Genomic DNA, 22,835 nt, shown 5'->3' with positions numbered 1-22,835 from the left:
TCAAGGTGAAAGACACCAGGATGGAGTCTCGTATTCTTTCGGTAGCGAGCACTTGGAAGGATCGAGTCTGCGTTATACGTGACGTACGTCTCAATGTGACTCGTTGCCTTTGATAATCGGAATGCCGCGTGAGGCAAAAAGATTTCTGATAGGGGGGGAGGGGGGGTAGGAGGCAGGACAGAAACGTGCGTTCTCGTGCTACGCGAGCGTGTAGTCGCTGGTCGCGCGTGCGCCACACTCTATACGGGTTATTCCTACGTGTAGGTAAACGTCTACCCACGTCTATATCGGCGACTGGTTACGCGAGGCAGGTGGCTCCTAACGGCTATTTGCATCCCCCCCCCCTTCCCCTCCTCTCTCTCTCTCTCTCTCTCTCTCTCTCTTCGCTGAAAACGCCATGCTCGGGACAGTCGCTCTCTTCTCTCCCATTTTCTCCGCCTTTTCACCGTCGCTTCTTCCTCGCCACTTGGACTCTGCCGATTCCCCGCTGCTCGCCTCTATACCGATAGCGATTCGATATCGACCGGTTGACACTATCAGAAACATTCATCAAAGCGCTAAACCTGCGGGACCAGTTGAAAAAACTGGTAATTCGTGGGGAAAAATCGCTGGATAATTATAGCAATGGCCGATATCAAAACGGAAATTGAGGATAATCCAAATAAAACGTGCAGAAAAGTGAATTCGCATTTCTCACAGTCCCGTTTTTAAAATGCAAATGAAATAAGAAGCCGGAGTGTAGACGGTGGAGCTGAAATCGTGAGAAAGCAAAAGTAGCCGTAATTAGATTGGACGAGGTTTTGCTGGCAAAGAGAGGCCCGGTGATTATTTCGTAATCGCGGAGAGTTGCGTTCGTGCAAACGAGCTACGTAGCTTCAAAAATGTTTTCTTCGCGCTGGAGAACGTCGGCTTGGTCTTCGCGTTGGGGTCGAGGGGATGTTGGTGTTTAAGGATCAACCTAGGCACTTTGTACAAAATTCTTCAACAATTTCAATTGAAAGCAGCATATATACATATATATATATAACAATTGATCACGAGGAGGAAATTCCAGGACAGATTCCTCAAGATGGACGCTATAGCTATAGTCCCACATGCGTGTGTTTCCGCTTCTTGTTGTAACAATTAAAGCGTGATGTACCTATATATATACGCTACACATGGAAATTACTCGGCTCTGAAATCGCAAAGTACTCGAAGAATACACTATACACATATATATATGTATATATATATATATATATATATATAGCTCGAAGGAAGCACGTCGCATTCGCAAGGGCGCACCGCGGTCCGCGTCTCGGAATAAAATAGCAAGGTGAATCTTTGAGCGAGCTCGGAATGACTCAGAGCGACTCTCTCCATAGCAGTGAGACTCATCGACCGGAACGCGATGGAGCGTACGCTACCAAGCGAGTGGCTGACGACTAGAATTCCATCGGCGATACCGCGAGATTCGCCCGGCGACTCCCACGTTAATCGCGCGCCAACGCGGATTTTAAGGCGATTGCGATTCGCGGCCGCCATGCACCGCTCTGGCAATCTGACTCTCGAGGAAGAGGCACCTATATATATATATATATATATAGTATAACGTGTATGATGCACATATATATATATACGGTATATAAAGAGGCAGGCACCGGCGGCACCCAAGCACAATAAAAGCAGATATTAATAATGGCCTACGAGCACGATCGTTATCTCGTAATACCGCTTCTTAGTCCACCATTATTCGCGGGCGGCGCAGTGCGTGGCGAAGCCTCGTGAGTTTCGGCAGGTATCGTCCAATTTCAGATACATTATCGCGCGCCAACTCGTTTAACATTCGTAGAACTCGCAAACCTCCTCTCGCTCTTCAGCAACTCGAGCTGCTATATAATTTCGAATTAGCGTAGACTGGAGAACGCTGAAGAGAATTTAACGAAAATTTTGTTAGTTTCGGTGCTCGCGTTATTTTCGTATCGCAAGAGTAAGGATGATGTTATATATATATAGGTAGAGATTTTCTCGCTGCGAAACAAAGAGGGATTCGAGCGAATTGCCACGTTCGAAGGTGAACCAAAGCAGATATTAATAAACTGGTTGTGTATAGGAGATAGAGCATTGTTGGGTGGACCCACCTTCTCCCCTTGGTACCCCTCGCCCCCCTCTCAAGGCCCACCCTCTCGTCTTCGGCACGCCTAACGCGCTCACGCTCCCGCTCCCGAGAGTCGAGAAGAGTTTAATGTTGCTCGCATAGCGTAAGAGCATAGCGTGGAGTAGCATGCGAGCCGGGGCCTCGCCGCAAGCAGACACCGTGGGAATCTTAGGCGGGCCCAACGTAGTGGGCCCTGTTCTGGACGCGTGTAACCTTGTAACCTCCTCCGACCTCTCTCTTCTTCTTCTTCTTCTTCTGTTCCTCCTGCTTTTACTTTTCTTCTCTTTCTCTTCCTTACGCGCGAATTTACTCCCTCCAAGCTCTTCACTTCATATATATATATATAGTGTGTATATGGTTTTATCCTTTTTCCTCTCCTGCGCAGCCTACTTTTCTTATTTCACTCCTCCTCATTTTCTTCATCCTCCTCTTCTTCTTCTTTTCCCTCTCGAGGCAGACCCTCACCTACTCCTCTATCGTCCCTCTTCTTCGGATACTCTGCGCGCGAGAGAACAGGGGCGACTGACGAAGAACGCGAAGGACGCGATTGGATCTTGATCCTCGCAAAGTTCGCGTGATGCCAAAGATGATAGCACCGTAAAGGTCGATGATCCCTTTTTTGCTACATCCTGTACCATCAATTATTCCGCTAAGGACTGGCTGAAACACGCGGGATTATTAATATACGCGTGGAACCACGTCGATGCTACAGGACTATCATTTCGACAACATCGGGAGGAATAAACGGATGAAACGGAACTTTACGGGGAAAAATACAGCGCTGATTGGAAAACAGGTGAATTTTATTGTCCTCTCTGGGAGCCGGTCATAAATTTTCGACTCATCTCCAGTAACGACATCGCTCGTTCTTCACATATAATTACGATTACGAATACTCCGTCGTTAAGTGTGATCAATAATAAATTTTATTGTCGAGGCAGTATATTCTGCCTGAGCTAGTGGAAAGGAACAGTTGCGAAACGCTGGGAGATGAGCGAGTAACGACGCTTTCCCGAGAACCTCTGTTGCTCCTAATTGCGCCTCTCTGGTATAAATATATATATAACCACAAGAAAAATGACACATTTCATTGGTGAACGTGGAGAACGCTTCTCGTTCCATCAGCATCTGCAACGTACACCTTAGGATTGACTAATCGCGTTGTTTTCAAGGTCACTATCGATAGGGTTGAGGGGTGCAGTTTCAAGGTCCTTCAATAATGACGTGCTTGTTGATTTCGAGGAGTTGGGTCGCTAAGGTTCGAGTCGGCAACCTTCTTTCCGGCGAAATTATCATAATGACTCGGAACAGAAGCATGGCCCGGAGCGACCTCCGTTCGACTTGAAACTACCTCATATGCGAGTGTAGCACTGTACACTATGTAGTGTATATATATATATATATATATATATATATGTTCCTTGGTTCTCTCCTATGGGCATCTCGCGCGATTCGAAAGGACCGACTCACCGAGGAACTCTCCGGCGGTTCTTCGGCTTCCCGGCAGACCGGCGACGCCTCGTGCGAGTCTGAGGAGAGGCCGTCCTGATTCGCCTGGGTTTACTATCAGGTATATATACACACAGCTATGCTATATAGCATAACCCTTGCACGGTAATTACGTGACGCATTAATACCAGTTATTCCACGTCGACTGGTTCTCCAACCATCCCGATCCGCAGGTGTATAGATCTTTTTCACTCTTCTATCCGGAGAACGTCTCATACTCGTTCCTAACGCACAATCCAAATTGCTTTGACTCGGGTTTGATGGTCATTGAGAAATATACACAGGAATCGTGTTTCGATCATCGTTCGACAATTTTCAGGGAATTTTCCCGACTCGTGTACTCTTGATCGCGTGGATCATCGAGGTTCGCCAAAGCACGTCGAGGGCCCGTAAACCACCGACTACGCCCCTTCGATCCCGCCAGATCCCGCAGTCCATCGCACAGTGAAGCGAGTCGCAATCACGACCGTTAATCGCGCTGCGATTAACTCGAATCGATGCGAAAAGTTCCGAGGATTCGAGCCCGAGCGTAAACAAGGATCATACGAAACTCGAGCTTCGTCCTTTTCGGATGGCTCGAGGATCTTGCTATTATCGTACTTTCGACCTAACACTCGTTAACGGCTAACGAGTGAAAAGACGAAGAATCGGTAAGAAAATGGAGGAACCGGAGGTTCCAGGCAAAAGATTCCTTCGTGCGAGAGATTATTTGTCTGACAAGCTTCGATTAAGCTAATTGAGAAGAGGAGCGAGAAGGCGAGGCTCGTGTCTGTGTGTGCGAGTTCGAACGTGCGTTAATGTAAAACGGATTCTACCGTGAAGAACGCGTAGCCAGCTCGACCGGCTGAGTCCCTCGGGGCAAACGGTTCAGCTACCGGTTAATTCCTGATGAGTATCTTCGTCTATGCTGAAGGAACGATGAGTTCGTTAAATGGGAAATTTTAGACGCTGTGCGAGTCACGCTGATCCACCAGGACGACCCGAGAGACGCTTTGGGCGATTTTCGTTGTATTCTTCAGGGTCGATTTCCCCGATCTCTTCGGGTACTTCTTCAGCGTTATACCTGCACATCGAGACTCCTCTAATTCTCTTCTTGCTCTTACTCGTACGTTATTACGTCACTCGTTCATATTTACAGCCCTGTATATATGTATAGGTACACCCCATCGTCCTGTCTCGCATCGTAGAGACTTTATTGGTCCGTCGCGAAGGATTTATTCTTCTTCGGGGTTCTTCCAACGGACCTTTATCAACAACGCACGGCGACGTCCTTCGGAATTAGAGCTGCGAAACCAGTTCGTACGAACACGCGTTGAAACTGGAACATTGGTACACAATAACAGAGAGAGAACTTACGCAATTTAATTGTTCCAATTGTCTATTCCGGTATGTGTGTATCGCGCTGGAATACATTAGACGACTTTTTTTCCCTCGCGTTATGCATTCGCTCGTTTAGCCGAGATACTATCTTCGAGTGTTTATGTAGACCGTTTGACAAGCCGTGAAATTGAGCAGTTATCACTAAATACATATATATGGCTGCTTATTGATTTCACGTTGATCATTGCAAAACTGTCCGGTAATGATTCTGTGTTTAATTATTCGGAATCAGCTTTGGATAACGATCCATCATTGATGATTTCCTTCCAAATCGCAAGAGAATCAGAATTTGGTACCGATTGATGATTCCAATCACTATATATAGTAGAGTTTAAAAAAACTCTCCCGTTATTACACCAGTGATGCTCGAATTACCTCCAGAAAATTGTGCAAAGAAAAAAATAAAAACCACGTTTGTGGATCGATCGTGAGAACCGATCGTCCGCTCAAGGTCACTCGGGGAACCAGAGCAATCGGTTGACACTCGTACCCGAGACGGCGTAGCTAATAATTATTGGACACCCTGTATACGCGTGGCTTCTGATCAGTGACAATTTGCAGCCGACCTTGCAACTAGGCCATTATACCACACACTTGACTATATATTTATACCAACCGATCTTCCAGAAATCTCGCAACGCACACCGAGTGAACTTTGCAATTCCACATGCGGTTTCGAAATTACGTAAAAACAGCACGGTTCTTGCAAGATGGACGAGTGCAGCTTTCTGCTTTAAATATCATCCTTGGCGAAATTTCGTCAAACAGCTATATATATATATATATATGTGTGTGTAAGCGAATATCGTGCGCATATGTATATCAGAGCGAGATACGTTTTTAATTTCATGGCGTAAGACGCAGAGGCAGTGGAGAACACGCGAACACAATAACCGTAAGACGTGATGTAAAGTTTCGTTCCATTTGTAAGTATGCCTGTCATTCGAAAAGCTTTAAACGACATTACGAGAAAAATTAGGATCGTTACTTGTGCAATATGATACTGAAACCTGAAATCTTTGTCCAGCGATTGTATCGCGTCGCGAGCTGCAATTTATAGAAAGCGAGGATTCACGTTGTTGACGATGAGTCTTTCTGAATTTATGGGCTCGTGACTTGCATGTGAATAGGAAAACGCTTACCGCGCCGCGGTATACTCTCGCCTCTGCACTCTCTGGTACCGTACTCGTTGCACGACGTGGCGTTTGCAAAAACCTTCGTTTTCTTGTAATAATAATAATAATGCAATAATCAGGAAAAGAAGATAATTAAGAAAAGAAATCTTTGGTACCGGATATCACAATTAAATAGCTTCATCGTCCATGCAACATATATGTATATGCAGAAATCAAAGAAGAAGATCGATACACATTCCTGAAGAATCTCAGGGTGCTACGGGCCCGTTAACGGGACGATGGTATGGAAATCTTAATGGCATCGTTCCGACACACTCACCGGCCCTTCTCGACTTGGATGTTGGCACCTCCGAACCGGAACTACAGCCTCAGGGTACATACGAACACCCACTTATTAGCCCCGTAAAAATGATTCCGTGTTTCATCGGCCACGCGATACGCAGCTTACATTTCCCCTTTTTTCATCTCTAAGCGCTGTATCGTTCCTGACCTATCGTCGCCATATTGCTTCATTTGTCAAGATCCCATTAAATCGATAAGAACAACGCGCCGCGCTTTTCTCTCTCGCGAAGCGTCCGTATACAACGCGGAGGATTTAATCTTTATCGCCGGGCAATTCCGCGAGCTTTCCGACTCGTTAGTCGCCGGCTCAATCGGTGCACCGCGGCGCTTCTCGTCATTTCCGGTTTAGCGTCTGGATCCCTTTCACCGCGTCAACGCGGATCCATCATCATCGTGCTCGAGACGCTCGAGTTGCATCGACGCCCGCGCTGTGATTCCGCGCGGGGCGACGAGGAGAGTGACGAGTCTCGTTACGACGATTCGTTCTGTAATTGCGCGAGGAAGAAACGTTGCAGCGTTACAGAAATGACCGCTCTGCGCCAATGCACCGCGTGCGGCCGGACCGATAAATAAACACCTACGTAGAGACCTCACGGCGGTCCCACTGCGGAAGACACTAATGATGGGAAGAAAAAGGCTCGGACCCTCTTCTTCTTCTTCTTCTTCTTCTTCTTCTGCTTCGTTTCTTCTATATATATACCTTTCTCTCTCTCTCTCTCTCTCGTTCGCTACTCTTCCCTTTCCCAAGGTCATAACTCTTACCGGCCGCTTTCGTTTTCACACTCGGTTCGACCGCCCGCATGCGAAAAATTCTCGGCGATTCATTTTTCATTAACATTCCACGCGACTGAGGAATAAATATATATATGTAGTGTATGAGAAAGGGACGAGAGATACTATTGAGTTACGCGAATAAATCTCTCTGCCCCTTCTTGAAGAGCCGCCGAGCAGTTCGATATCGGTGAGGCAATGGAAAATTCGTGGAAAGGTTTCGTCATTTCTCCACGATTATGCACGTCTGGTGCAAGCCTGAGATAACGAGTTTGCGCTTGCAAAAGCGTGCTTTGCCTCACGATGGGAGAGCGGAAGCTGGAGGAAGGCTCGTATATCAGTGACGAGGTTGAAGAATTGAGTCGATCCTCGGAAATGGTTCGCCAAAGCGTGACTGCGCCAATTAATTCAGTTCCAAACGATGCGGTCTATAAACTCTCCTCGAGTACGCCTATGAACACCAGGATTCATTCACCTCAGACGCTGAAATATAATTGCGCAATGTTGTGTCGTACGAGGTAGCCCGAACCAAGAACCGCTATTCTCCGGACGCAAATTGAAAATGACGTAATGGGACGATAATGAAAATATCAGCGAGAAGATATCGAAGTTGAAGAGTGTCAGGTGCTATTGAGTGTATAAGTATATACGGAATAAGTGGCAAAGTTCAGCGTTTATACGTCCGCGCGATACTTAACCGATGACCCAATGACCTCGTGCGGTGGCTCATGTAGGTCGTCGTCAGTCGGAGAAATTGTAGGCGGATGAATTCCGTATCCCCTCTGATGCACTCTTGCCCGGAGACTCTTTCCTCTCGCTGTTCCTCTTGCTCCAAGGATATTACCCCCCCCCCCCCTCAAATACGAGTAGACGGAAAAGTTTTTATCGCTCAACCATCATCATCATCATCATCATCATCATCCTGGTGTATTGAATTTTACGGGGCAATCGTGATGGGGAATGAAGTATTTTACGCTGACCAATTAGTGGTTCTTGTCCCATAACGCAACGAAGATTTCTGATCGACTCTTATGCAGCATCGTCCATATATATATATATATATGTATATAAACGTTCCATCGAGTTTCACCAGGGTACACACAACTCGGTAGTATGTAGGTCCCCGCGGAAACGTATCGCGCCATCCTCGGCGCGACGTAAAAACTGGCAGAGTGTCAGGATGACAGCTCTCGTGCTAAAACTATCGTAAAACATCGTTTCGAGTCGTGTCAAGATAGGCGACCTATAACTTTATCGTAACGAACCGAGAAACCAAACACGTATACACACATCGTGCACGTATAAGACTGTGTACACTTTCCAATAAGTCTCGTTGCGATGATTAATAGAGAAAATTGGAAGAGTCTTCGCGTTGGCAAAGCTGGGAACCCAGAAGAATATTTTCCACTCCTCTCCCTCTCTCTCTCTCTCTCTCTCTCTCTCTCTCTGACGTTGAGAGAAATTATGCAAATTCCCTCGGTAGCGCGAAGAGCATCGGTCGCTGGCGAATATCGAGCGCGAGAAGAGAAGTCGGGATAAAAGGCAATTGGCCGGACAGTATTTACGCGTTACAGTGGTTTTTCGCGAGAAATTCTCACATAACGCAGCAATAATAGCGAGGAATTTCGCTGGAATCGACATAAACAAACCATCGTGTTTACGGCCCGGTGTGTTTTATACCGCCCGGACTCGACCGAATCGTATTTTTCCACGGATGCGAGTTAGAAGCGACGTTTACGGCGTGTCGTTGGATTTCACTTGATGTATAACAGTACTTTCGCAAAATGGTCTCTCTCGAGCTCGGTCGATTAGCGAGGCATTTGTATACGCCGCAGCTTTATTATTACTCGCCGTCCATCGAGTCTCTCCGACGTCGATAACTCGACTCGTCCGAAATTATCGACTACCTAACCTAACCCTGCACTCGATGCTCCGCGCGACGGACGCAGGGATTGGTCCCGAGCCTCTTCCCTCACCTACAACGCACGCACACACAAAAATACGCACCAACGCTCGAACGCGTGAAACAGAGAAGCGTCCTCGATGGGTTCAACGCGTTAAATTTCTAAGTCGTACGTCATGGACGCTAATGAAATTCCTTTCCGCACCGTCCCGTACTACTCTACGACCGTCTTAATCAACGCGGCTGTCGCTGTGCGACGGACGAAAAGAATTAGCATTTTAAATCACGTGCTCCGCGGGTGCTCCCCCCCCCCCCCCCCCACCACTAGACGTTCCTCCAGCCAACAGCCTACCACAGCCTTCTCCGCGATCGAACCACCCAACAGCGCGCTCGGGCTTTCGCCTAGCCGTCAATCCGGTAATTCGTTTATTATCGGGAAGAAGCGGAAGATTGATCGTCCTTCCTTGGTGTTTGTAATTATTTTCAACGATGCTGCGGGACGCTCATTGTGCGTCACGACTCTTGGACACACGCACACCGGTGCCACTCGAAGAAAGCGATACAGTCCCTCTCTCTCTCTCTCGGGCTTGGCATTTTTTTCATTACCCCAAGCAGCGCGCCTGGATCATCAATCCACGTCCCGAGGAGGACTCGGCGCGCTATACGCGCGCGAGGCTGCGGCAGGACCTCGCCACGTGTTGCCTGCGTCGCGGGATTCCTCCGGACGTCGGTGCCTTTCGAGCATTCCGCTGTTATCTGTCGGAAATTTACTCGGATAAGCTCGATATCCCTTTATCCTGATTATCTTACTCTGCTGTTTCTCTTTATATATATATATATATATATATATATATATAAAAAGAGACTCGCGTAATTTTTTCCCTTCGACTCTGTGTATACCGCGCATGGTTGACCTTGAATCTAAACCGAATAAAACAAACTTTTCTCTCCACTTTGCGAAAAACTTGCTAATATATATATATATATATAGAGTATATTCATTATAGCAGAGCATCATTGCTTCGTTATATCGAGCATCAGGCGAGGATAAAATATTCTCGAAGCACGGTTTGTTAGCTTTATCTCCGGAGGAGACTAATCTTCTAACGAGGAGAAACTTGGACTCGCCGATTAATCCTGGATAGAATAGCGTGTATGGAGGCCGAGCGTGTAGCGACGTCACACACAGGCGCACACACCGAGCCAAGGTAGACGCTCCTCTTCTGGTCGAGGCTGCCGCGGGCGCGCCGTGGTGGGTACAGAGTCAGCACTTCGGTAACGGTACCGAATCTGCATACACTGTACACACATACACACACACTTACACGGACGGGAGCGCACCGGACTCGACGATATCGAGAAACTGCATCATGCTAATTTTGTATCCTCCGAGACTAGGTTCTCCACTCTCTCGCGCTCTCTTCAGCTTCCACCATCTTTCCACGAAACCCTTTGTTTTTCGACGAACTCCTATCGGATCATCGATACGGTAAATGCACGAATCGTATTTCTCGATAACTCGACCATCTCGCACTCAATTTTCGCGATAGTCATTTTTATTCTTCGATGTTATTGTAGGTACCCCCCCCCCCCCCTTTATATACTAGAATCGATTTCACTCCTCCAGGACTTTTACACTGTTTCCTCGTTCGACCAAACTCTGCGCAACGAGGAAACTCGTGTTTTATAAACTTTTCGTCGCTCTTATCTCAAGGAAATTTCCAATAGATGTTTTTATCATTAGTCGTGATTGTAGGAAACGCGCACGGTCGTGTAGGAAGTATCGTTATCCGTGGTAACGCGTGGTGATCGCGTTGTATATATAGTTGGACACGCGAGCAGTCTCGAAAATTCTTTCTCGAGGCGTTAAGGGGATGGCGAAGCACAATGGGTTTCTTTCGTTGTCAATTGCCACGTAGCTGTGTATCTGCGGGATCGATCGTGTGTGACTCTGTATACACGAGAGATGCACGAAACGATTCTGGAAAGACGATCTTGGTTCACGAAAGGCACTCGCGAGGAGGAGGGATGGTGGGTCCTGCCAATGAATCATCCTGTGGTATCGGCTAATCTGGACAAGCTCACCCGCATGCCTCGAACAAGTTTATCTCTCATTTCGCGTGTCACCCCCTCGCAACGTGTCATTTCGCAATCTTCCATACGCAAAGCCCAAACACGAGTTTCCATGTCCTCGCGAATCTGATTTCGTCGAGGAAGCTTTTGGAGAACGGTATTGGTGGGACTATAAATTTGCGCTTTATCAAAAACCTATACATATATATATATATGTATGTTTATAATAGGAATGATTTGTCGGTGCTCGTCACAGTGGACGATAATTATTCGCTGAATCGAGGATTTGTAGTTTCGTGCAGGAAGCTCCTATAGGCTCTTATATATATATATATATATATAGATAAGGTCGAGAGTGATCGTGGATCCGGTGGGATCACGAGCGAACTCTTCCGAGACGGAAAAGAAGCGAAGAAACGAGGAACGGAGAGGTCAGTTCCTTCGTTAGTTGTGGGGCGGAGGTTGGAATCCAGGCGCTTCTCTCTCTCAGCAGGACGCTGCAGCTCGTCGGTCGACTCAACTGGAAAGACTCACGAACGTTTAAGACATTCCTCCATCTCTGTCATGCACCTTCTCTTCCTACCCCCCCCCCCTTCTTCAACGTCTCTCTGCCAATGGATAATGAATAAGGGAAGGGCATTGGAAAAAGATTCGTACGACGATTTAATTAAAGAATTAATTATGTAATTACACACACTCGAATGATCTGGAAGTGCAATGATTGCGATCATCGATCAAGTCTTTGTGGATATATATATATATATATATATATATATAAGAGGAAAATGGAGTTGGGAGCTGAATTGTGCATATACGGATAATAACAGTAGAAGGACTTGGACGTGCGGTTGCCTGTGCGGTCCTTTCGTCCTTTTAGCTCTCCTAGCCATTTACGAGTCTGCACGCTGCTGCAGCCTTTCCCTTTCGTGGTACTTCCATCTTAAACGCTCATAGGCTCGCTACGCCCACGCATAGCGGCACGTACGTGATTTGCTCGAGTCTTCGGGATACGCGAATTCCTGAAGAAGAGCTTGTTTGACGGTCCTTTAATGGACCGGATTCCGAGGTAGCTGGCTCTGGATTGGTGCGTATATACGTTATATGGAGAAAATTAATAAAGTCGAATAACAGTGATATATACATGGTACTTGTCGAGGATGAATTTATAAATGCTCTTCGTGTTTCTTCGTATTTCAAAATTTAGCATCGAACGAAGTATAGATATTGGCCTGTTTAACCAGTTCCTCAGTGTTTTTTACTTCCGGTTGTTCAGTCGATGTAAAATAACCACACATAATTGTACCGAGTATTTAATTATTTTATTTATATCATTCAATTTTGTTAATTACAAAAATCTCGAATTTTGCAAAATCGAGAAGACGAAGTGGTAATAATCACAGAATTTGAAGAACGAGTGAAAGTACCGCCGCGCACGAGCCCACTCTAACTAGAAGCAACTATATATCCACGATACACAGACGCGAGGATAATCGTGCTAGATCAGACGCCAGTCATTAGCCCTCGACCAATCATACTCTGTACTGGTTGCGGAGAAAAATATAGGCCAGTAATAATCTCGGTAATTGCAGCTGAAGAATGCGGCAGAAGACAATGAAAGTACACGTAACAGTTTACAAGCAGTCGTGTCGTGGTGTGCAGGAAAAATACCAGCAGAAAACCATACTATATAAATATATATATATATAAATGCATTAATTCTCCATTTACGAAAAATCCAACAAAAATAACAAAAAAGACACGATAATCGTTGATAATCCAACGAAACAAAATTCCATTTCGTCTTTATACCCACCGACACAAATGCATTACGTCACATTTCAGAGTACGAAGCTGCATTAACGGTACTACTGGTTTAACATAACGGACAATATTTTACGGTAAATTGTTAATCCTCTGAAACTAGCAATGACACGCGAATACCATACCGAGTTATTTTCGCGTTAGGTTAGTCTCGAACACACACAAACACAGCATCTCGCTAGGAAGACGATATTCTCGGTTTAGGAGCGACAAGCAGGGTCCGGTGATATTACAGAAATATGCATTCTTCGAGCAGCCATTTATCGCTGGGCGATTGCAAACGAGCTGGGAGCCACGATTGAATCTGTTCGAGCTTTTTGCTCCTCCTCCGCGCATGCGCCGTCAGCCACATCGAGAAAGCATACAACATTTTCATCCTCCAGCCACGAGCTCTGCTCACAGCATAACACGTATGTACATGCGCAGCGTCCGATAATGAAGCGTGCAGTCGGGACACCGGTAAAAGTCACGGAAACAAATTACGTCGCTTTACCGCGCGGCGAAGGAGCGCGCTTAAAAACAAAGAGGATTCCGGACGACATATTGCTCAATTGAGCAGATAACATTCCGCGAGTGCAAAGCGAACCCTCGCGAGACTTTTCCTGGCCACATTGATCTCAGACTTCTCTGCATTTTATCATTACGTTCCGCTTCGATAAATCGCATCTTACCATTACCCCCTCGCATAAAAAACCTCATAGAAACGTGCCCATTCTCCGCGAATATAATCGCCGTTTCTCTTTCTCGGTTTGCTCCTCGCGCGACCTATTATTTCGCGTAGGGGATCTCGGTTTTCGAGGCGGTTAAAGGTGCACGGTCGCGTGGAGTGTAATTGGGTTAATTGTTTTTTTTTTTTGTGGATAGGGAGTTCTTTTTTTTTCTTTCTCTCATCGGTGACGTTGCTTTAGAGGGAAACGCGTTCTCTTTCCGTGCACAGTCGAGTGTGTTTGTCGCGGAACAATATTTACCCACACCGATCTCTGCACGCCTGGCTTCTTCGGGCTTTGCCAGGTGTCGATTTTACTGTTAGCGATGAGCATGTCGCGTTTCTCCCCACTCTTTTTCCGCTTGTGTGCGCGTGTATATGTAGCCTCGGGCGACACCTGTGCGTGTACCCATCCGGAACACTGATTTACGCGATTCATCCGTTCCAGATTGCTCAATTTCAGATGCCAACGATTGGGCATCGTTATTCCCAACAATACGGGAGACGCGTCCACGATATCTTCGTGACCTCGACGTTCGCCAAATACTCGCAAATTTACTCTTCGAGTTCTCACTGGAGTTTTGCTTTGCGGTAACAGAGATTTAATGCTCGTTACGCGTGACTTGATTCGCCAAGAGAGTCAGATATATTGTATCAATATTGCCCTATGAATCTCTTCAGGGTATATAGGGTGGGTTTTTTCCTGTAAATCGAGGGGAAAGGGAGTAAAAGAATCGGTGGCTCTCAGAGAGAGCCGGTGATGCGTGACTGCATCGATAAGAGCAAGAAAGTTGATCGCAATGCGGGAAGCCCAAAGGTACACGAGGGAATTCCAGAATTCTGAAGTACATGCTTGAAGAGCGAAGATTTATAGGCTACCGTCCTACGTGATTTGCATTTTATCCGCTCGCATCTTCCCCGCGTATATTCCCGTGGATCGGGAACTCGTCCTCCTGCAGCAATTAATATATATAAGAGAGCACAGAGTTTATATTGAAATAACGAAACGCCGTTGGGTATAAGAGTGCAAGTACTGGTTGCAGGATGAGACTGCGGAAGAACGCGTTGAAGGAGGAGGAGGAAAAAATGAAAGTTTCTTCACGAATTATTAAGACTCTTGGGGGTGTATATTAAAAATAAATTAAACCTAGTATTAATTGCAAGAAATCTTGGAAAAGAGAAAACGAGAATAAATAATTGTACAAAATAAGAAGAAAGATAAAGAGAGATAAATTAATTGGTAAATGAAATTTGTGTTTCAGCGGTTCAAAGAGGGAGAGTTCCACCTTCCCAACCGGCGCTCCCCGGTATTCCGGGACAATTCGCGTTGACGAACGGCGACGCAGTGGCATGCGTCGGTTTGAACGGGCATTCCTACCTCTCCTCGTACATCAGTTTGTTGTTACGAGCGGAGCCCTACCCGACTTCGCGGTACGGCCAATGTATGCAGCCGAACAACATCATGGGGATCGACAACATTTGCGAACTGGCGGCTCGATTGTTGTTCTCGGCCGTCGAGTGGGCCAGGAACATACCGTTCTTCCCGGACCTGCAGGTCACGGATCAGGTGGCGCTGCTCAGGCTAGTCTGGAGCGAACTGTTCGTGTTGAACGCGAGTCAGTGCTCGATGCCACTGCACGTGGCGCCACTTTTAGCGGCCGCCGGCCTCCACGCCTCGCCGATGGCAGCGGATCGCGTGGTGGCCTTCATGGACCACATCAGGATCTTCCAGGAACAGGTGGAGAAGCTCAAAGCGCTTCACGTCGACTCCGCAGAGTACTCCTGCCTCAAGGCCATCGTCCTCTTCACCACAGGTAAGGTTCTGTCCGCTGGTGCTACCAAAATATCCTTTTACTATACCGCCATTTATGGCCCGGACTATCTCGTCTACGTCGTCGTCGATCGTGCTTCGTGACCTTGGATGTAGGTGCTCTGGTTTTGGGGGGAGGAGACTCGAAGCGTTCGACGACGATTGGTGCACGTTGGTCCCACTGGATGTCGTTGTACTCTTGCGTTCCGCAGAACCTTATCGTTCGTCGTTCATCTGTGGCGATCCTGTTTGCTCGATGTATTAATTAGTGTTAAATTGTATACTTGTTTAATTAGGATAGTCGTTAATTTATCTCTATAATAACGTTAGGCTATTGAGATCCAGGTGGTTGTGTAAGGGATACTATAGGTCGAGGTATCACATTGTATCGAGGTGACTTTGGTAATTTCGGAAAATGACAGAGCCGAGTATAAACACTTATGTACACGAGTAGGATTTGATATTTAAGAAATACATTATAAAATAATACTTTTTAAAATTATATTTCTGAGTATAAGAACATTTTCGTCGAATTTTGATATTAAATAATAAACAATGTTTCTTGAAAATTCCTATAAATTTAAATCGTTGATGACTCTTTATAATTACCTTCAAATATCACTCTACTGATTTACTATGTATAAAAATAGGAAAAATTGAGCTTTACGAACGAACGTTCATAGGACAAATTTCTATACCGTCAAGAATGACGCTGTTTTGCGTATATGAGAATGTCTAGGTCGTAAACCTCGCAGGCTGTTTATCTGAAATCTCGAGCGCGATCCAAGTTCCGGAGCGGAATAGCAGCCTGAGACGACCATAGCCTGGCTACAGCCTAACCCAACCCTGCATTATCTCGACTTGTCGCTCCGAAAGCTTTTCTATATAGGTATAACCCCGTAGCGAGGAGGTTACCAACCGCGAGCTCGAAGCAATATCAATCATTGAAATTAGCAGATCGCGCATGTTCCACGATAACCTTGAAAAACTCTCTCGACAATCTTCGTCAGCATCGAACGACGATTTTTCCCCTTTCCCCCCGCCCCTCAAAAAATTAATTCATCCACACGACCAACGCGGGACTATTTTCCCATCTCGTTTCAATTCTCGCGTGTGGACGGCACGCTATACTTTGGTTCCCAATCATCGAGATGATGCTATCTCCGAGCTGATCGTTGTCACGTACCTGGAGAACCTCTTCGGAGGATTACCTGGAATGGAATACCGTTTTCGTGCGTGCGCCTCTCGATATAATGTATAATCTTTCCCGACCCTTTCGCGAAAAGAGAGAGAGAGAGAGAGAGAGAGAGAGAGAGAGAGAGGAAAGAGGAGAGAGAACAAGGGTGAAAAATTTGAATGCGAGATAAGACTGAAGTATGACGAGGGAAAGGATGTTGATGATTGAGAGAGAGAGAGAGAGGAGGGGAAAGATCCTGAGGGGAGGTCGGGCTGTGGAGAGAGGCAAGAGACTATATATATATATATATATATATAACTAACGTTGCTTTGATTCTCACGCGTATTGGCCAAGTCAGTTCGGAGGTCTCTCGCGATCAGTACGATGCTATCTCGAAGACGGTCGTTGTCACGTAGCCGGAGCTTAGAGATGCTTAGGTGAGCGGGACAATGGCACTCAGCGTGGTTCCGAGACGGACTGGCAGGAGGCGCCGGAAGAGCGTTCGAATCCTCGCGGAATGGGGGGGGGGGGGGGCTCGCGAGTGCGAACGAGAGAGGATGCGAAGCTGAAGAGCGACAGAGATATGGACAGGGGGGAGTGAGTCGACCGGACTCCGGAGCATAGCCGCGCGTCTAATCGACACGGAGATGCTATCTGCGAGACGGCTGTCATGCAGCTCGATCCTTGCTCGAGTCAGGATCTCTCGCTACAATGTGCGCGGTGCGCGCGTGTGCGTGTGTAAACGCGTGTCCACGGATCGTCTCGTGATCGCCATCAAATCGCGCGGAGACAATGCATTTCCGTTACCTCCCCTGCTCTAGCCGCGAGCTTTCTCTCTTCCCTTCCGCTATTCGCTGTCCTCGTCCCTCTTCAGCTTCGTTCGTCATGACGCTGTTCCCTCGGCTGGACCTAGCTCGGTCTCGCTGATAAACGTATACTCTTCTCTTTAGCGCGGTAATGTATGGTATTTTGTGGTATTCTTCTTCGAAAGGATTTTTTTGAGGAATATCTGTACTTGAGATGAATCTAGATTCTCGTTGGTTCTTCATGTTTGATTCCACTTTTCGTTTCTTTAATTCTATTCTTCTGGATGACTATAGTACTCTTTTTCGTGCAGATTTTCGCGAAGAACCAACTCAAGATGAATCGAGATTCTCATTTCTTTTCAGATTCATTTTTTCTCGATTTACTAGCATCAGTTTTTTTGGAACCGACTCTTAGAGATATACCTTTTACAACCTTGCTAGGTTTCTATTTCCACCCTCTGATCACCACACGTATTTGCAAGTTTGCAATCGGTTTGCTGAATAATTTTCCACGAGGTGTCAATGACTCCTCTCACGAAGGTAAACATTAACAAAGCGAAGACATTCTCTCCTTGCAGCTTAAAATTTTACATTCGATGACATGCGTATCCTGGCTGAAAAAAGAGGTACTCGCGGCTTATCCGACTGGCCATCTTGCCCCTTCCCTTCAGCGAGTTTCGATTCCGACCGATCTCGATCTTGGTGGACACGCGTATACACACACGCACCCCGGTATCTCTTTCTTGCCCAGGAGAATAAGGGGGGGGGGGGAGGGTGGAGGATAGACCATGCTAAAACGTCTCGGCACAGATACGAAACAGTGGGCCATTTTTTTTCCTGCTATATGGCCACGCTTAGGTCGACACTGCTTATGCTAATATCCCGATTCCTCCGAAGCTCATTCTCTTATTAGTCCTTCTCTCTTTAACCGAACCGAGTCTTTACCTCGCTTCTATACTATATATATATATATATAGAATCTCCATTCTTTTCGATCTCGCGTGGTGCGATGCGAAAAAAATCCACCACCCCTTTCCCGAATCCTATCGTCTCACGAGGAAGACTTTTCCTTGAAGCAATTAAGAAATTTTGCATTGGAAAATTTCAATGTTAAATTCTCATCTCGTTTCTCCTTCGATCACACTCCCAACGTTCGATAACGAGCAACAGGTTGACAAAGTTGCTGCATAGAACTGTTTTCTATAATATCGCATCTGATTATTATAAATATAGCACACTGTATTCATCGAGACTCGTATCTCCAGGTAAATCAATAAAGTAAATATCGAATCGTAAATTAGACGTTACGACCCACTTTGCAAGGGAAGCTTACACTGGTATTAAGCGTTGTAAAACGCCACGTGTGAGCTGCTTTCATGTATAATGAGCAGTATCGATGTTAATTCGTTGTTTTATATTATTTCTCCGGTACAGCAAGGGTAACCAATGCAACGGTACACATACCAGCTGAATTTTTCTCGTTCCTTTAAATTCTCGCGATTCTCGCAATAAAATAATGAACGTGTATAGCAATTTGTCGAACGTTGGCCACGGCTGATAAAACTCTGCTCGAATTCAGATATTAACGACGTAGCTGCATGGAGTGCTAAAATGCGTTTTAACGATACAGTGGGGCGTTTGAGAGAGTGTGCCTCGTGCTGGATTAGCTATATATACTTATATATAATTGTCTCAAAGTTACAATTTCCGCGCTCGGGCAACCCCGCATCTTGGTGCACCGCTTTCAGTCCTGTCCGTCCTCGAACGAGAGTTTCCATCACTGCCGGAGCACGGCCACTTTTTTCATCCACCTCGTAGCCACGGATCACATGTCTAATTGTTCGGATAAAACGGTGGAACGAGGGCACGGTGAATAAAGTACGTTTAGCCGACTAGATCGCTCGTTCCAGCTCTTCAGCTTTCTCTCGAGCGCAAGCGCCGTGTTATATACCCGGTGACGTAAAAATAAGCGCAACTATGTGTACCTAAATTGATGAAATTAAAGAAGAAAATTTCTAAAAAAATTTTTATATTTTTCCAAAATCGACTAAATGAATTCTTCGAGTTGTGATAATATTTGTTCATAGTTTAAAGTTGAAATTAACAGCAAGGGAGATTCTGATAGCATCCTGAGTATCGACTTCAGGATGTACTTGAGGAAATTGTGAGGAAAAAATGATTCTGCATTCCAGAGTCGAGGTAGAATTAAGAGGGCAATTTGTCGTAGGTTCACGAGAGCAGAAGAGTCCTTGCGTTACCTTATTTCGTGCCACCCTGTAGAGGCATGTAAATGCACGGTGTGGATATATTTATGCGAGAGGGTATTACAGCGAGTGCGGTACCAACGTGTATCTTGATGGGAAACACTCCCACGATTATGTGGCATGCGATGCAATTCCACTTGCCTTGGCCGAGCAGCGTTGGGCACCTACGAAACCATCGTATATGCTATATATATATATATACATTCCTCCCAATTCAGCATGATCCACACACTCAACCAGAAATTAACAAACCAATCACACAATCGTCTCTTCCCACACTCAAACTCCCACCAACCCTCCCGTTCTCCACCCAAGACACCCTATCACGATAACCTTGACCACCGAACGAATCACGATACATTTCGAAGGAGGGTAGCCTCGATGAGAAGCAGCTTTGTCCATGCATCACAGATAAGCCTTATCCACACACACACACACACACTTTATCAAGCACAAGAAGAAGCCGCGAAAGAAGTGGAAGAACATCGAAGAAATACGGAACCAGTGGAGAACCACTGGTCCCAAGCACGCTATATAGCCTTTCTCGTATCTCGCGTCGCGTCGATCGGTATGTTTAATAAAATATTGCTGCATCATTAATGTAGGCAGAGCTCGTGGCGAGTGTATAGAGTTTTTTCCCTGTGATTTCCCTGCACCGCCAATGACTAGCCACTTTCGGACAGGGTAGCATCTATCGAAGCATAGATACTCGGCTGACACGAGGCCCCAACACACCCACACCTGTCAGACGTCTCTAACGGACGCTGTCAATGGCAATTACACGTTAATTTCATCACGCGGATATTCGTTGGATCCATGCTCGATGGCCCGATACAGCTCTGCTTCCAGCACTTTTTTCCAGCCTCTCGATCGATCGCCATCAGCTCTCCCGTATCTCGGATCAGCTGGAACCATCTACGCGCTCTTAGGACTATCGATCATTTCGCGTACAGCATCCACTTGCCTATAGATCCTTCCTCATAGATACGCTTAACGTCCGTTTCTCTCCGAGAGCTATATATTCGTGATTTACGAACTGAACGTGATTGGCCGATCTCTTCCGATTTTCTATATAGATTCATGCCACATTTGCCTCGCTTCGGCCTAATGAGCGCCTCTGCCGCTCTCCTACCGGACGGAAATCACTCACTCGCTGCATCTTCTTTTCTACATATATATATATATATATATATATATAGTAATCGCAGAATCGTCAACATTAGCGCCGCAGCCCGAGGTTCTCGGAGCCTCTCGCCTGCACCATTCGCACAACAGTCAATCCTTATCTTTATTATCGTCGCTTGCCAGCTGCGCTCGCTTATTAAGCCGCTTGTAATTTATCGACAAGGCGAAACAATCGTTTCTCTGAAATACAGCGCGGTTTGCAGTAGCAACGCTCAGAGCGCATCACGAACTAATCAACGTCCGCTCGGGGACGAGTCGGAGGCTTTGCATTCTCAGGCGTTTGTCAATCACGCGGCCAAAGAGCGCATAGGCGAATTCCAGTTTCCGTGACATCGTAACGGTAACGTATGTATATATATGCTGGCTGATCGCCCTGGGCCCGCCTCGCGATTCAACGAGCGAACGATGAAAATATCGCCGTTGCTTTCCGTAATTGGACACTCGCGATCGATCGAGTCACGGAAATCTTTGCTATCGTATTTTCTCTTTATATTTTTCCTGTCGATTCTCGCGATTTTCCTCAGGGTCAGTCTTTCAGCTTGTTTCTGGGAATTATATATATATATATATATGAATGTGTGTTGTTTGTTGGATACAAATTTTTTCTTCGACTTTTATATATATATATATATATGTAATATAGTGGTACAGAGATTTCTGTACAAATTACTCGGTTAATTTTGGTCATCGCTACGCCAATGGGCTTTCGCAGGGAAAACGTTTGCTGATTCCAGAGGGTCGACACGCTGGCTGAAACAGAGGCTCACCAGCACACGTGCTCGGCTTTTCTACGTGGGATGGTGTTCCAAGCGCGCGCGCGCGCGCACGTAGCAGGGGGTGTGTTATCTGCGAAACCGAGCCGCGACCCTATCCGCCTGCCTCGCTCTCTGCCTGCCCCCTTATATCTTCCATTGTAACTCTGTGTATAGGTACCACTACCACTGCTACAGGATCGCCGCAATAACCCACCCCGTCTCTTTCAAACGTTACTCATTTTCATTTGATAATCTGCCCTCCACAACTTTAACAGTTCCAAACCAGAGACATCCGACCCGCGGGATTTTCTCTTTTCGGGATGACACCGGAACACCCCTTCAAAGATATGTATATATATATATATATATATATATATTGAAGAGAGAGCGTTGAAAAAACAACAGATTCGACAAACCTTAATTCTCCCCAAACTCTGCAAACAGGAAATACGTTTTTAATTCTTTTCATCGTTTTTTGCTTCTTTAGAGAGATTCGTAGGATTTTCGAGAGAATTTAATTGCTCAAAACAAGGTTTCGTGCATTCGGTACACGAATCGTTGAAAACGTCAATGACTCGTGCGAAAAGCGTTAACGCGAATGCCCAAAGCTCTGCTCGCTACGATTCGCTCGCTCGACAGCATGAATCACATATCCCTCTCATTGCCACAGGCCAGGCTGGAATTAATCAGTAGCGAGAACGAGGAGATTCGAAACGATGATGAAGGGGATTTTAACGAAGTGGATATATTCGCTACAATGTGAAATCAGTTTATCATCCTTGAAAAATATCTGCATACTTATATATATAGGTACCACACGTGTGTCATTATCAGTGACAAGGTGGGAATGATTCATGAAATTCTCTTACTTTTCTGATGCTCCAACTCTTCGTTAACGGGACGATATATATGCGTATAAGGGAGGAATGATTCGGTGATGATGATATTCTTCGAGCAATATTTGCCACTTAAACGGTAAAGATACGAATGGAATTATCGTTGAGTCGTTTCTGGATTATTTGGAGCTGTGTAAACGTTGGAAATTCAGCGAACCCCT

General features: G+C 46.0%; 1 protein-coding gene across 2 annotated transcripts in view; it reads left to right on the top strand.

Moving 5' to 3' along the window:
• svp (COUP transcription factor 2) overlaps positions 1–22,835 on the top strand; it is a 91,339-nt gene that overhangs the window by 29,039 nt on the left and 39,465 nt on the right. For both annotated transcript variants that reach the window (XM_066735549.1, XM_066735550.1), the window contains exon 3: positions 15,044–15,595. In XM_066735549.1, coding sequence (XP_066591646.1) covers positions 15,044–15,595 — 552 coding nt within the window. The remainder of the gene's footprint in view (positions 1–15,043; positions 15,596–22,835) is intronic.

Source organism: Prorops nasuta, unplaced genomic scaffold (assembly GCF_024137725.1).
Source record: "Prorops nasuta isolate Cenicafe-Biocafe unplaced genomic scaffold, Cenicafe_Pnas_1.2 PNAS00014, whole genome shotgun sequence".
NCBI classification, from domain to species: domain Eukaryota; kingdom Metazoa; phylum Arthropoda; class Insecta; order Hymenoptera; family Bethylidae; genus Prorops; species Prorops nasuta.
The sequence above is the reverse complement of the archived record's forward strand: the minus strand, read 5'-3'. Positions and strand labels throughout refer to the sequence as shown.